Source organism: Macrotis lagotis, chromosome X (assembly GCF_037893015.1).
Source record: "Macrotis lagotis isolate mMagLag1 chromosome X, bilby.v1.9.chrom.fasta, whole genome shotgun sequence".
In the NCBI taxonomy this organism is placed as follows: domain Eukaryota; kingdom Metazoa; phylum Chordata; class Mammalia; order Peramelemorphia; family Peramelidae; genus Macrotis; species Macrotis lagotis.
In genome coordinates this window covers 345,780,594-345,795,970 of record NC_133666.1, presented here as the reverse complement: position 1 = coordinate 345,795,970, position 15,377 = coordinate 345,780,594, and the positions used below count along the sequence as shown (strand labels likewise).

The 15,377-nt window shown below is 34.6% G+C and overlaps 1 protein-coding gene across 1 annotated transcript in view; it reads left to right on the top strand.

Moving 5' to 3' along the window:
* ATPSCKMT (ATP synthase c subunit lysine N-methyltransferase) overlaps positions 1-15,377 on the top strand; it is a 39,515-nt gene that overhangs the window by 788 nt on the left and 23,350 nt on the right. Inside the window, exon 2 of the mRNA XM_074205898.1 lies at positions 10,575-10,870. Within this exon, the coding sequence (XP_074061999.1) occupies positions 10,575-10,870 (296 nt within the window). The remainder of the gene's footprint in view (positions 1-10,574; positions 10,871-15,377) is intronic.

The following is a 15,377-nucleotide window of genomic DNA, read 5'->3' as shown; positions in this document are numbered from 1 at the left end:
TAGTAATTAATAGTAACCGTCTATTAGAGTTATCTAATATCTTGAGGATGTTCCAGAAGTCTTAGGGCAGTTTTAAGAAACCTGCATTAAGATTTTAAGACTTTGAAATTAAGTTTTAATAGCTTAAAACTGCTCTCAGATTTTTTTGGAACACTCTATACATAACAATAAATACGTGAAAGATTTGTATATTAAAATACTATATATGAGGTATTTGGCAAGTATTTTGTGTCTGGAAAATCGGCACATTAGCCCTATATGTATGTAAGTGTGTACATCTATATATATGAAAATACCTATTCTGGTATGTAGGACTTACTCAAGCATTTTTTTTCTTTTTTTTTTTTTTAGATTTTTGCACTGCAATGGGGTTAAGTGGCTTGCCCAAGGCCACACAGCTAGGTAATAAGTGTCTGAGGCTGACTGGCTCCAGGGCAAGTGCTCTATCCACTGCACCACCTAGCCACCCCTTCATGCATTTTCTATATCGTTTCCTCCACTAATTCAGATTTTCATCTCAGATGAGCACTAGTCAAAGAATTATGAGCTTTTGGCATATTTTCCCCCATTCATAGGCATAATCATCAAATCTTGAATAGGCATATTTACTTCCCATAGTAAAATATTATTTAATTGTTATTAAAACCTGGCTGACCTTGAGAATATTTCCATATCTCTTTAAATTAAAAAAAAGCTCTTTCTCAAAACGGGTTTTTCCTTAGATCAGTCTTTTTAGTTTTTGCAAGGCAATGGGACTAAGTGGCTTGCCCAAGGCCAAAGGCCAGGTAATTATTAAGTGTCTGAGGTCAGATTTGAACTTGGGTACTCCTGACTCCAGGGCCAGTGCTCTATCTACTGCCACCTAGCTGCCCTTCCTTGGATCAGTCTTAAAAAAGTTAACAATTTGGTGGGTTAGTATATTCAATTTATTTTTAAATATTTACTTGTACTAGGAATTCAAAAATGAAAAAACAAAATACCTACCATCAAAGAACTTAGTTACAATAGGCAAGACATGTACACAAATGTGTTCTCTAAACTTGATGTGTTTGAAGGATGTTTTATCTAGACTTTATATCTCCCTATCACAGAGCACCTTGTTTTCACAATAGGGACAAAAGTGCCACAAGGTAGAATGTGATGAATGTAAAGAAATGCTTCAGATAAAGGGCTATAGCACTACTGAAATTTAAAGAAAAATATATTTTTGGATATAGTCAATGTAGGAATTTATTTTCCTTGACTATAAAATTGTTACCAAGATTTTGTTTTTCTTTTTTCTTGAGGGGATGGCGAGAAAAGGTAGATTTTTGATCATGGAAAAAATACACTTCAGATCTCACTGATAAAACTGATTTGTTAATTTATTGAAGAAATATCTATTACACTCCTACTGTGTGCCAGACACTGATGCAAGACTAAATATTGAGAAAAGACACCAATCTCAGTCTTAAGGAGATTACAGTTTAGGAAAAACATTGAGGTGGATAATGAGAAAAATGGAAGAGGGATAACTTTAGGGAGACTATAGGTAATGTTGCTAGCTTTGGTGTCTTTTAATTCCTTCTCTGTTTGTCCCAGCATCAACAACTCAAGGGAATGTAAAGTTTTGGCCTAGGTCTCTACCAATCAAATAAGATACTGAAAGTTACAGATATCGTTTGTGAACGGCATTTACAGTTAAAATAAGTGGTCTAGAATTTTCTTAAAGCAGGACTTAAGATTAAATATGATTATCTTGAGGGATAACTTCAGTCAGTTGATAAGAGAAGAAAGTTCATAAAATTTCAGAATCTCAATTGAAAGAAATTTCACTGATCATATATAGTCCATATTAGAAGTCCCTACTGTAACAATTATTCTAATAAGTGGTCAACTTCTGTTTGAAGACTTTTCTTTATGGGATATGACTGCTTCCTCAGGTGGTCCATTTTGCTTTTGGACAACTAATTTGTGGGAAGTTTTTTTGGTAGAATAATACTAAATCTTCCTCTTGAGTAGCTTCTACCTCACTACTTCTATTTTTACTATTTAGGGCCAGTCAGAACAAGGATGATTCCTTTTCTATCCCTTGTGATACTTGAAAACAGCTTATTAGCCTTATCTGATTGTGCTCCATTTTGCCGATGTTCTTTATTCTTATTAACTTTGTGTTACTTAAATTGAGATTTATTCAGCATCATTCAATAACATTCACTAAACATTAAGTCCCTGCTGTGTGAAGTTATGTGCTAAGTTCTGGAAGAGAATCAAGGTTTAGATATACCATCTCCCTGTCATCTTGGAGCTTAAAAGTTTAGTAGAAGAATAATAAGATAAAAACATGAATAACTTTATGAAAAATATTATATGACATGTATTAGAGAGTATGAAATAGGATACTATATGAAGTTTTGAGGAGAAAGGTCATATCTCATTTGGTATTGCAATTACCTCCTAATTGGTCTTTCTGATTCAAATTTCTCTTTCAAGTCATTCTCTTGTTTTCAGGGATATAGAAAGGAGGATACTCTGACTACTCTTTGTAACTTTCCTAGAGTGCCCATGATAAAGTAGATAGCAAATACTTGGCTAAAACTGAAATAAAATCTTAGGAGATGGGATATAAATTTATTTAGGAATTGAGTTGACCAATCCTTATATATCTATGGAAGTTCATATCGATGTCCAAGTATAATAATTTATGTGAAACAATTTTAAAAGTTTTAAGGGATGTCCATGTATAATAATTAGCAAGTTTTCTTTTCAGTTTGCTGGTATCTGACAATGATTATTAAATTATCAGATTGTACTTGAACACTCTTCTTACCTAGTGATTTACTTATTTATCTGATAGCTAGAATCTTTATCAGGCTTTGTAGTGCATCAAAATATTTTTGAGCATATATATCATCATTGGACATTGATACCATCTGTAAAGCAGAGAAAGGGTGGAGGGATAGGGAAAATTGGATGTTAAGTGACAGCGGCAGAGAAAGTCAGTTATGATGACAACACAGACCTACTAAAGTATGTAAATTTGGGATGCTGCTATTTAATGATTCTAATAATGCTCTTGAATAGTTTACAGGATCAGTACCAAAAAAAAAAATGAACCTCTGTACCAGGATTTTAGGATTCTATGTTGCATGACCCCACCCTGCCTACCCAATGTAATTTTTCTAACAGATTATTCAGAATATCTTCTATCAAGACATAATACTTAGTCCATCTCTTTTCCTTAAATTGCTATTCCTAACATCTGGAACGTCCTTCATCCTTAAACAAATCTCATCCATTTTTAGTTTGAAGATTTCACGTCTTTCTCTTTTTAAAGAAAATGCAGATGTGTTGCACTAACCTTCATCCTTGACTTCTTTGCTCCCTTATTCCCTGCCTTCCACATGTTCAGTCCTGAACCCTACCATGTGCCTTCCCTTCATCAATTCCTGAACTGCTGATTGCTTCTAATCCTATTAACTAAATCCATTATAAATTTATTTAATCTCACCTTGGACTTCCCTGTTGCACAGTTTTTATTTTTCTTTGAGGTTGTTTTACTCTTTACTGTGGATATCCCAAATTTGTTTCTTCATGTCCCCAAGGCCTACTGAGAAAATGAAGTGTCTTGTCATTAGTTCATTTTCCCCACTCTTTAACTCAGCCTTGGTTTATATATTCACCTGTCTTTCTTCCTTTGCATCATTCTAAAAGGAGAAGTGACACTTGTTTTTTAGAGTTGAATTAGTTCACAGCTCTTATCAGATTGCTTTTAATAAAGCTAAACCTTACTGTTTCACTTATAAAATATCTGAGATACCTTCAACTCTAGATCTGTGAATATATGTCTAAAATCATCAAACTTTACCTTAAACCTGCCCAAAGTTTCTTATTTCTGTTTTTAAAAAAATATTTTATTGGTGTCTTCTCCTTTTTACAGTATAGTCATCTCTTGATGTAGGTCTTCATCTAGCTTTGAACTTTTCCTTGAAACAAAACATTTAAGTAAAACCAATTGATACAATGACTGTGTCTGACAAGGAAAACACTTATTTTTTTTGTTTTCCATGCTTACATGCAAAAACAAGTTTCAATATTCACTTTTAAAACCTTGAATTCCTAATTCTTTCCCTTCCTTCTACCCCAATCCCCTTCATTGAGAAAATATTATTGGAAATAGAATAGAAATGTCTAGTCATGGAAAATATTGCCACAATAATCATTTTTAAGAGTAAATATAACCCTCCCCCCCCCAAGAAAAGATAGATCTCAAGAAAAATACAGTAAGAAAAAAAAGTATGCATCAATCTGCATTCAAACACAATCAGCTTTGTCTTTGGAAAGGATAATATTCTTTAACATAAGTCCTTCAGAGTTGTCTTGAGGTTCAACCTTACTGAGAAAAGGCTACATCCTTCAATATTAATGAAACTCTGTATATAGGACATTTCCCATTGTATCTGCTCATGTAATTTTTTTACTGAGAGCATCCTGTTTATCATTTTTTATAGTAGAATAACATTTCTTCATAATCATATTTAGCAGTTTAGCAGTTCCCTAGCTATTGGGCATCCCTTCAATCTCCAATGCCTTGCTACAGAAAAGAGCAGCTATAAATATCCTTATATTTATAGATCATTTTCCTTCCTGTTTTTCATCTCTTCTGGTATACAGACCTAGCAGTGGCTCAGTAGGCATGATTTTTCCCTCAACCTGTCCAACATTTGATATCTTCTCTTTCTGTCCTTTTAGCCAATCCAATAGGTAATAAGGTAGTACCTCAGAATTATTCCAACCCACAATTCTTTCAATAGTGAGGACATTTTACTTATCATTTATTTATTCATTTATTCATTCATTTACTTATTTAATTTTTAGTTTTAATTTTTGCAAGGCAATGGGGTTAAGTGGCTTGCCCAAGGCCACACAGGTAATTATTAAGTGTCTGAGGCTGGATTTGAACTCGGGTATTCTGACTCCAGGGCCGGTGTTCTATCTACTGCGCCACCTAGCTGCCCCTAGTGAGGACATTTTAAAAAATGATTTAAATAGATAGCATTTGATAACCTCATCTGAAAACTGCTTGCATCCTTTGATCATTTTTCAATTGGGGAATGGCTTTTATTTTTTATAAATTTGACTCCGTTCTCTCTTCATTTGAGCAGTGAGCAACTTGTTTCAATATTTTTCCCATAGTTACTATTGCTAAGCATTTTTCTCTCTCTCCTATTCCTTCATCCCCATTTTATTTCCTCTCTCCTTTTGCCTTGTTCCTTCTCAAAAATGTTTTTCATCTGACTACCCCCTCCCACAGTTGGAGTTACTTCCCTTCTAATCACTTCCCTCCACTTTTTTCTCATCCCTTTCCTCAGCTGCTTTCCTCCAGATAAGATGGACTTCTGTAGCCAATTGAGTGTATATGTTATTCTCTCTCTGAGCCAATTCTGATGAGAGTAAGGCTCTCTCACTCCCCCTCACCTTCCCCCTCTTCCACTCCAATATAAAAGCTTTTTTCATGTCTCTTTAATGTGAAATAACTTACTCCATTCTATCTCTCACTTTTCCATTATTGGGACATTCCTCTCTCATGCATTAACTCCATCTTTTAAATATATTATTGTCCCTTCAGATTCAACTACCTTGTCTATATATATTCTTTCTAACTACCCTAATAAATGAGAAAGTTCATATGCATTATCAGCATCATCATCCCTTGCAGATTCAAATATAAGCAGATCAATTTCATTCCTTTATGATTTGCCTTTCCTGTTTATCTTTTTACGCTTCAATTGAGTCTCATATTTAAAGATCAAAATTTTCGGTTCAGCTCTGGTAAGGAAAGTTTGAAAGTCTCTTATTTCAATGAATGTCCCATCTTTTCTCCTGAAAGAGTATGTTCAGTTTTTCTGGGTAGTTCATTCTTCATTGTAATCCAAACTCTTTACTTCTGGAATATCATTCCAAGCCCCATGATCCCTTAATATAGAAGCTGTTAAATCTAGTGTTATCCTTCCTTTTTCCATGATATTTACATTTTCTTTCTGGATGCTTGCAATATTTTCCCCTTGACCTGGGAACTCTGAAATTTGGCTATAATATTCCTGCAAGTTTTCATTTTGGACTCTCTCTTTTAGGAGGTTATTGGTGAATTTTTTTAAATAAATATTTATACTTAAAAATATTTGTTGACATGGCTTCCAAGAAGAGATATCAGAAGATACCTCTCATTTACTTCTTTGGAGAGGTGATCAATTCACAAATGTGGAACATTCCTTATGCATAGAGGACATTACAAAAATTCAGTTGAGACATCCTGTATTTTCTTAATGTTTTGATGTGCTTGGCTTTGCTAGTTGTTGTATTTTTTATTTGTATTTTTCTTTAAAAATTATTATATGGGATAATTCTATTTTTATATAAATATTTTGTTTTCTAAATATATACAATAGTAGTTTCTACCAGTCATTTTTTTTGCAAGGTTTTGAATTTTATGATTTTCCCCCCTCCTTTTTTCCCCTCCCCCTTTTCCCACCAACAGAAAGCAGTCTGAGAATCTTTACATTTGTTTCCATGATATGCATATATCAAAATTAAATGGATTGAGAGAAGAAAACATATCCATAAAAAAGAAAGAATATTTAGAGTTAGCAAAATTATGTAAATAAGATGATGTTTTTAAAAATTGAAGGTAATAATCTTTGGACTTTGTTTAAATTCCACAGTTCTTCTCTGGATGCAGATGGCATTCTCTATCACAGATTCCCCAAAACTGCCCCTGATGATTGCACTGATGGAGTGAGCAAGTCCATCAAGGTTGATCATCACCCCTGATCATCACACCATGTTGTTGTTAGTATGTACAGTGTTCTTCTGGTTCTGCTTATCTTGGCTCATCATCAGTTCATGCAAGTCTTACCAGGCTTCTCTAAAATCCTATCCCTCTTAGTTTCTAATAGAACAATAGTATTCCATAATATAAATATGCCACAATTTGTTCAGCCATTCCCCAGTTAATGGATATTCACTCAATTTCTAATTCTTTGCCACCATAAACAGAGCTGCTATGAATCTTTTTGTATGTGTGATCTCTTCAGGATAAAGACCCAGTAGTGGTATTGCTGGATCAAAGGGTATGAACATTTTTATTGCCCTTTGGGCATAATTCCAAATTGCTCTCCAGAAAGGTTTGATCAGTTCACAGCCCCACCAACAATGCTTTAGTGTGATCGGTGGATTCTTTCAAATTCTATTTTACTCTCTGCTAGAATATCAGGGCAATTTTTAAATTATCTCTCCTGGATTGTTTTCCAGGTCTATATTTTTCCAATGAGATATTTCATATTTTCTTCTAGTTTTTCATTCTTTTGGTTTTTTTGGGTTTATTATTTTTTTTCCTTGGAGGCTTTGGATATAGAAATTTTGTTATCTTCTACTGAGTGTATATTTTTATTTTCTTCATGACTATAGTAACTGTCTATGGTCAGATTTTCTTCCTTCTGTTGTTTTGCTCATTTCTCCAGCCCATGACTTGATTTTAACTAAGTTAAGGTGGGCCTCTGCCTCCAGGGTAGACTTTGTACTATCCCAAACTTTTAGGGATTTTTGCAGCTTTTTTTCAGAGATACTTCTAGGCACCCATGTTCTCAATTCCTCCAAGGAGGGGCTCTGACTGTTCTCCTGGACTGTGCTCTGGTCTGGGGATGACCACAAGCACTCCCCTCTGTGAGGAGTGTCCCTGCTCCACATTCCAGCAGCAGTAATTTCTGTTGTCCTACTCCTCTTGTTGGGACTGGGGCCTCAGACTGTGACCAGGGTCTGAGTATGGGCAAGTCAACAGAGTCCTGTCTCAGTGACAGCAAAGAGACCCCTATAATCTCCTTCCAACTGTCTTACCTTCTGTGGACCGAAAGCTCTGGAAGCAGCTGCCTTTCTGATTTCAGCAGCTCTCAAGGCCTGCTCCTGCTGTGCTGCTGAGGCCTGTGCTGGACTGGGTTCCACTCTCACCCTGGTGGGGCAGACTTTTCCACCTTACCTTCCAAGTTATCCTTGGTAATCTCTGAACTGAGAGGTTTGGAAACCTCTACCACTGCCACTGACCCAGATACCCCATTGCCTCTTCCTGGATGCCTGGGGCTGGTTCATTTGGCACGACTCATTATTTAAAAAGTATTTGGAATAATTTGGGGGAGAGCTCTGGGGAATCCCTGCCTTTACTTCTCCAGCTTGACTCTGCCCTTGGCAAACGTTATTCTGCACCAATAGTCCTACACCTCTCTGCTGAGAGAAGGGGAAGACATATATTTTATTATTTTGTCTCTGGGACTAAGATTCATTTCTATAATAATTACCCAGAGTTCAGTTTCTTTTTAAGTTCAATTCATTTGCATTGTCATGTATATTGTTATCCTAGGTCTGCTTATTTCATCTAATCCCTCAAATTCATAATTTCTGACCACACATTGATATTCTGTTATATTCATCAGAAATAGAAATCCTCCTGCCCTCATCATAGGTATTCACTTCTTAATCAGTTCTTTGCTCTCATAAAAGTCCTGCATGAATGATAATGTACATTTACACATATATATATATATATAGTCTTTACACAAATGCAAACTTACTTTTGGTCAATCAGACATTACACATTGCTCCATGCTGGGCACTGTGTCAAGCACAAGGAGGCAAAAACAAAAGCAAACCAGTTCCATATTTAAACTGCTTTACTTCCTGATGGACTTTCTCACATGTTAGCTTATATGTAAAGAGAATATACAAAGCACATGCAAGGTAACCTCAGTTGCCCAGCTTTGTAACTTCTCATTCTTTCTTTTCCCTTATGTTTCTTATTTCATAGTTTTGCCATTTCTACCTCCATACCTTTTGTCTGTCCCCTCTATTACATGCACTAGTACCAGTTTAGTTAATCTTTTTCATGTACTTCTTAATTGGCCTTTCTGCCCCCCTCTCCATGCATTGCATAGCTGTCAAAATAATCTTCCTAAGATACAGGCCTCATCCTGCCTTTCCTGCTTCAAAAATCTTAAGTCCCTATTGCTTCTAAATATAAACTATTTAACTTGTCATTTAAAATCTTCTACAATTTGACTACAACCAACCTTTTTAAGTGTTAGCTCATATTGCTCTCTTTCATGAACTCTGTATTACAGTCCCAACTGGATTAACACTTGCTTTCTCTCCTTAACATCTTCCATTATATCTATACAAGCTGTCTCTTATGCCTGGAGAGTATATTATTCCCTTTGTCTTTGGAATCTTTGACTTCCTTCAGTGTCCTGCTGTCCCAAATATCTGGAATCCCAGATATTTTTGGACTCTGATTACTCTCTTTTCTGATTTTCCTAGACATTTTGTCTGAATTCTCTCATTTTCCTATCTTTTCCTGAATTTGCTTTTTCTGAGCTTGAGGTTCTGGATGACTTTATTTTTGCCTTTGTATCCCTAGCACAATGAGTTTTATGTATTTGGCATTTAACAAACAAATGATGAATTGAATTGAAACTGAAGGGAATGTTTTGCATCCATATAAATTAGTTTGAAAGCTGTTGCTGTATTAATTTGTAACTATACTTTTATTTCCTTGGAAATAATGAATGAATATATCCTGTTTGATGTACTATAAGCATTCAGGTCAGAGTTGAGAACATTTACCTTATATTATCTGTTTCTTCCTGGACTAGCTATAAAATTTCACATACCTGATGTATGACTTTTTTGTGAGTTGTAGAATGTACTTTTTTAACACCTTGATTTGTATGTCCTGTATTAGTCTTTTGTTCCCATTATGCAGCCATGATCAAACGAGCTCTGTTTTGATGAACCTATCTCACATACTTTATATGAAACTGAGATAATATTAAATTTATAAGAACACTTTGATGTTTGTTCAGATCCGAGGATTTTATTTTGAACTATAAATGCATGACATTAATTTTCACACCTGTATTTGTGTTTGTGGATATTGAACTTATAAATTACCATCAAAGTGTGAATATGCTGTCTGCTTTGGTGACAACAAAACAACCTTATGCCAGGAGAAACAGATTTTTGTATTTAATTAGTATTGAATAAATTTTTTCCAAGAGAGTTTAATATTTTCTTAGTGAAATATATGACCTTTGTTTGCAATCCTGCATTTGAAAGAAGGCTGCACAGGTTAACTGTGCTTCTTTTAAAATTATTAAATGAATAAATGAAGGAGCAAGAATTTTTAAGTGTTTACTGTATACCAGCTACTATGTTAAATAAACACTTGGGAAAAAACACGAAGACAGCAAAATAGTCTTTAACCTAAAGGAGCCTACATTGTAATAAGAAAGACAACTTAAGGAAGATGGAGTTAGAAAATGGAGGGAGGAGTGAGAACCAAGGGTACATGGAGGCTGTATGGTTTGGAGCCGCCATGATAACTGGGTTTGGGCTAATATATGATTAAAACTCACTGATGGGAACCTAGGGCTCCAGGGAGGGAGTCTTGACTTTCAGGTGGACCAGATGGTAGTAATAACTATTATATTGTTTTCATTATAGAATTGGTGATAATTTTTTTTCTTTTGGGGGATGGGATTTTTTTCTAGGTATACCTGTAATCTCAGAAGTATCTCAGGAAGGAATACTCACAGAACATGATTTACCTACAAGTGTTGATGCTAACAATTTGAAAAAAAGAAGTTGGGCATTATTAGTCCCTGGAATAGTTGGTGGAACACTTATAGCAGTGTATGCTGTTGCTACTCCTTTTTTAACTCCAGCCCTCCGGAAAATTTGTTTGCCTTTTGTACCTGCAACTTCAAATCAGATTGAAAATGTTCTGAAGATGTTACGTTGTAGAAGTGGATCCTTAGTAGACATTGGTAGTGGTGATGGACGTATTGTAAGTTATACTTTGACATACTGTGATTTATAGGTTCTATTATTGTCAGCATTCCTAGTGTATATTTTTCTTTTTTGTGTGTTTAAATTTCATTTTTTAAAATCAATAATAATCCACCTTTCCCTTGTAACTAGTGGCCCCCCTCCAAATTAGAAAGAAAGAAAAACCAAATTCCTGTTTTAAACATTTGGTCAAATGAAGCAAATTGCTTCATTGGTCATGTCTAAAACACGTCTCAGTTTGCATTCTGAGTTCAACACCTTTTATTATTAGGAAGTAGAGTAGCATATTTCATGAGCTCTTTAGAATAGTGGTTGGTCATTGTACTAATCAGATTTTCTAACCTTTTTAAAAGTTTTTTTCTTTTTTTTTGCAAGGCAGTGGGGTTAAGTGCTTGCCCAAGGCCACACAGCTGGGTAATTATTAAGTTTTGAGGCCGGATTTGAACTCAGGTCCTCCTGACTCCAGGGCTGGTGCTCTCTCCACTGTGCCACCTAGTGCCCCTAAGGTTTTTCTTTACAGTATTGTAATTGCTATATAAATTATTCTCTTCTGCTCATTTTACTCTGTATTGGTTCATACAAGGCTACTCAACTTTTCTTAAAACCATTCCCTTCATCAGTTTTTAGCAAAACATTATTTCGTCACATTTTTATTTCATGACTTATTCAGCCATTTCCCATTGGCTTCTGTCATTGTAAACTGAGGCAATTCCTCTATTTTTAGTTCTTTACTCCTGCAAAAAGAGCTCCTATGAATATTTTTGTACAATTTTGTTTTACTTAAGACTAGTTTTTTCCTTAATCTGCTCATCTTCTTATTCTACCCTCTCCCTTATCTTCCTTTGAGTTTGTGTTTTAATAATAATTTTTCTTGGTGATAATTCTTTTTTGTTTATTATTCCAGCCCACTTCCTATTTTCACATTTTATATAAAGGCTAGGTCCACACACTTTTAGAAAGAATGTTGAGTCTCGTCTTTTGCTGCTTTGTCTCTGGTATTGAGTGTCATGTTATTTCAGGATCTCTGTGCAAGCTCAGACCTATTCATATTCAGTGCTCCTTCAGTGGTCTGATCTAGGGCACAGTTTGATTGATATCATCCTGGGCTGAACTTTACAAATTCCTGATCTAGATTTGGATTTGAGTAACAAACCTGTGAGCTGGAGCTGCTGAAGACTGCTGCTGGACTTAGCTTCAAGCAGCCAGCTGCAGAAATCTTTGGCTCCCTTTTAATTTGGAATATCTACCCTGTTTATTTCCATGCTGGTTTTAAACCTGTCTGGAAGGTATAACTGGGACCTGCTTGCTTTTGGTGTGAGAATCTCTAAACTGCTGCTTGTTCCTGAACTTGCTCCATGATGGCTACATAGCCTAAGGCCTGAGTGCACCTCACTCTGGAATTCTCACCTAGGCACAAGAAACCTCCTTAGATCTTCCTTGAATCTCTGATGTAGATTTGAGTAGTAAGTAAGTAAGTTGTCATTTGTGCCCAGCACAAGCGTATCCTTTTTCTGGGCTAGATCTGGGATCACTTAATTTCTCTAATGTGCAGCTTCTCCCTGCCCTGGAATGCTCCACGCTGGCATTCCTGGCTAGATGCCTTATCCTGTTGTCTGTAGACCTTTCTTTTTGTCTCCCTTTACCAAACAAGGCTGGGAAAAGGACTCACTGAGATTCTTTTATCCCTTGGATTTTCCAAAAAAGCACTTGGTAAGGTATTTTTCTGTATCTTTTAGGGAGATCCATGGTTTAGAGCTTTGCTCCCATTTATATAGAATCAAAATCTGGGGAAGATTCACCAAATCACAATGTTTAAAATTAAAGCAGCTCTTTAGCTATTGTTTATTATCATTTTCCATACTTTAAAAACCTGTGACTTGAGTAAATATTGTATCTCACTAAATTCTTAATATTTATTATAGGAGAAATTGCTTTTGTAGACCATTGTCACTTAAAAATAATTCAGTAATTAACATTTACCATTTGGAAGGGTATTTAGGCATATGTAATCAAAACAAAGTGTTATATTAACCAATTTTGGCTGTTTACACTTCACAAATATCTATATTTCTATGGAATAGTTCCCACAGGGTTTTGGGGGGGGGTGAAACAGGAAGGAGCAAAAAACAATGTGCCATTTATCTTTTCTTAGACTTTCAGTAATCTATTTCATCTGAAATACAGCTGACAACAGAAAAGTCTGCAAATGTGCCTCTGTATGGCAAGTGACCATTACTAAATTATGCTTTTTGCCTAATACAGAGGTGATATGTGCAACACACTACAGTACTGTGAACCAGATTAAGATTGTAATTGGTAAATATTAAACAGTATAAATGAAAGTACAATAGAACATGTTTTCTAATAATACTAATATATGGTTTCTCTGGTTTAGTGCTTGCTGTTTCCATTTGAGTTTGACATCCCTGGATTAGTTTGTCTAAAACTGATACTATTTGCCAATCCATTCACATTATCTAATGGCCATAATTAAGGCCATCATGTGTAATGAATAGCTCACAACAGAAGGGGAAGACAGAACTATAAAAAATAATAAGGAAAGCATAAAGGACAATCTAGAAGCATTTAGGAAGTAGACAAATTTTTTTTTCACATTTCAATTGCTGTAGGAATCAGGTTGTACTAGATATAGTGATTACTTAGATTTATAATTATGAACATGAATAATCAAAAGGTTGTTATATATATTTATATACTATTTTTGATTTTTAATTTTATTTTTCCAATTATATGGAAAGATAATTTCAACATTCATTTTTGTAAAGTTTTCTTTCTTCTGCCCTTCTCACCCCAGAATAGCAAAGTAATATGACATAGATTATATGTGTAAAATTGGTTTAAATATGTTCTATAGTCACACTGTGATAGAAGAATCAGAACCAAAAGGGGAAAAAAACCATAAAAAGAATAAAGCAAAACACAAATTTATAAAGGTAAAAGTAGTATGCTTTAGTCTGCATTCAGATGTGTGGATGGAGCTTCTAGAGTTGTCTGTGATTACTGTATTGTTGAGTAGAGCTAAGTCTATCATAGTTGATCATTGCACAGTGTTGCTGTAAAGATATACAATGTTTTCCTTGTTCTGCTCACTTCACTCAGCATTAGTTCATGTAAGTTTTGCCAGGTTTTTCTGAAATCTTCCTGCTTATCATTTCTTATAGAGCAATAATATTCCATTCATATAGCACAACTTGTTCAGGAATTCCCTAATTGCTGGACATCCCCTCGATTTCCAATTCTTTGTCATCACAAAAAGAGCTGCTGTGGGAACATTAACTGCTATAATGGGGAGAAAGTTAAATGAACAAATTACCTTTCAAAATATTCTTATGGAATTCCATAGGAAACAGTTTTTCATAAAAATGATTAAAGTTTAAAAGTTTTAGAATTGTACAAATTTAAAGCTTTAAAAAATTTCTCCTTGGAAAATATTTACATTTAGAACATCCTGTGCCCCTGACAATGATGGGAAAATTTAGTTAAACATGAAGAAGCAAATTAGCTATTGCTATTTAAAATTACATGGTAAGACTTATATAGCACTTTACAATTGTAAAGGGTTCCAAAATTATTTATAATTCTAGAAATTTTTCTTTTTTGTCAAAATAGGTAAATAAGTCCAAAAGTTAAGTAAATTTTTCCAGGATTAAATCATAGCCACTTAAGTGGACCAAAAACCATTAATACTAAATTCCTTTTCCTATTTATTGTACTTAAATATTTTAAAATGTGTTTTAGTCATTTATTTTGGCCTCTTATTTTGATCTCTCTCTCTTTGATCTTTTGATTAAGAAATATTGTTATTTCTGCATGGAAACCATATGCATTGTCATCAGGGAACTATCAAGACAAGGATTTTTTTCCCCCCTTCAATTTGTAAAATCCTTTATTTTGCTATTTAGAGCTTTTTGCTATGTATCTTTTTGCTATTGAAAATGTGAGACCTAGAGATCTGAGTTCATATCTAGTCTCAGATATTTCTATTTCCTATCTGTAAAATGAGAAGAATAATAGTTGCTACTTCCCACTACTGTGAGGATCAAGATACTCCTGTTATATACTGAGAAAAATATTAACTTGTCTAGAATTCATCTTACAACTTTATTTTTTAAAATTTTTAAAAATTAATTTTTTTCCAACTACATAAAATGGTAGATTTCTTCCCTCCCCCTTCCCCCCAAAGAAAGCAATCCTATATAGACCCTATATGTATAATCATGCTAAACATAGATCACGTTAGTTATGTTCTAAGAGAAGAATCAAATCAAAATGGAGAAAAAACAATAGAAAAAACGATAATGCATAAGGCAACTTTTAAAAATTTTGTTTTATATATGATATAAAAATATCTTAAATTATGGAATGACCTTAGAATTCACCAAATTTAGGGATTCTCTCTTTTTAGTTTTTGCAAGACAATGAGGTTAAGTGGCTTGCCCAAGGCCACACAGCTAGGCCGGATTTGAACTTGGATACTCCTGACT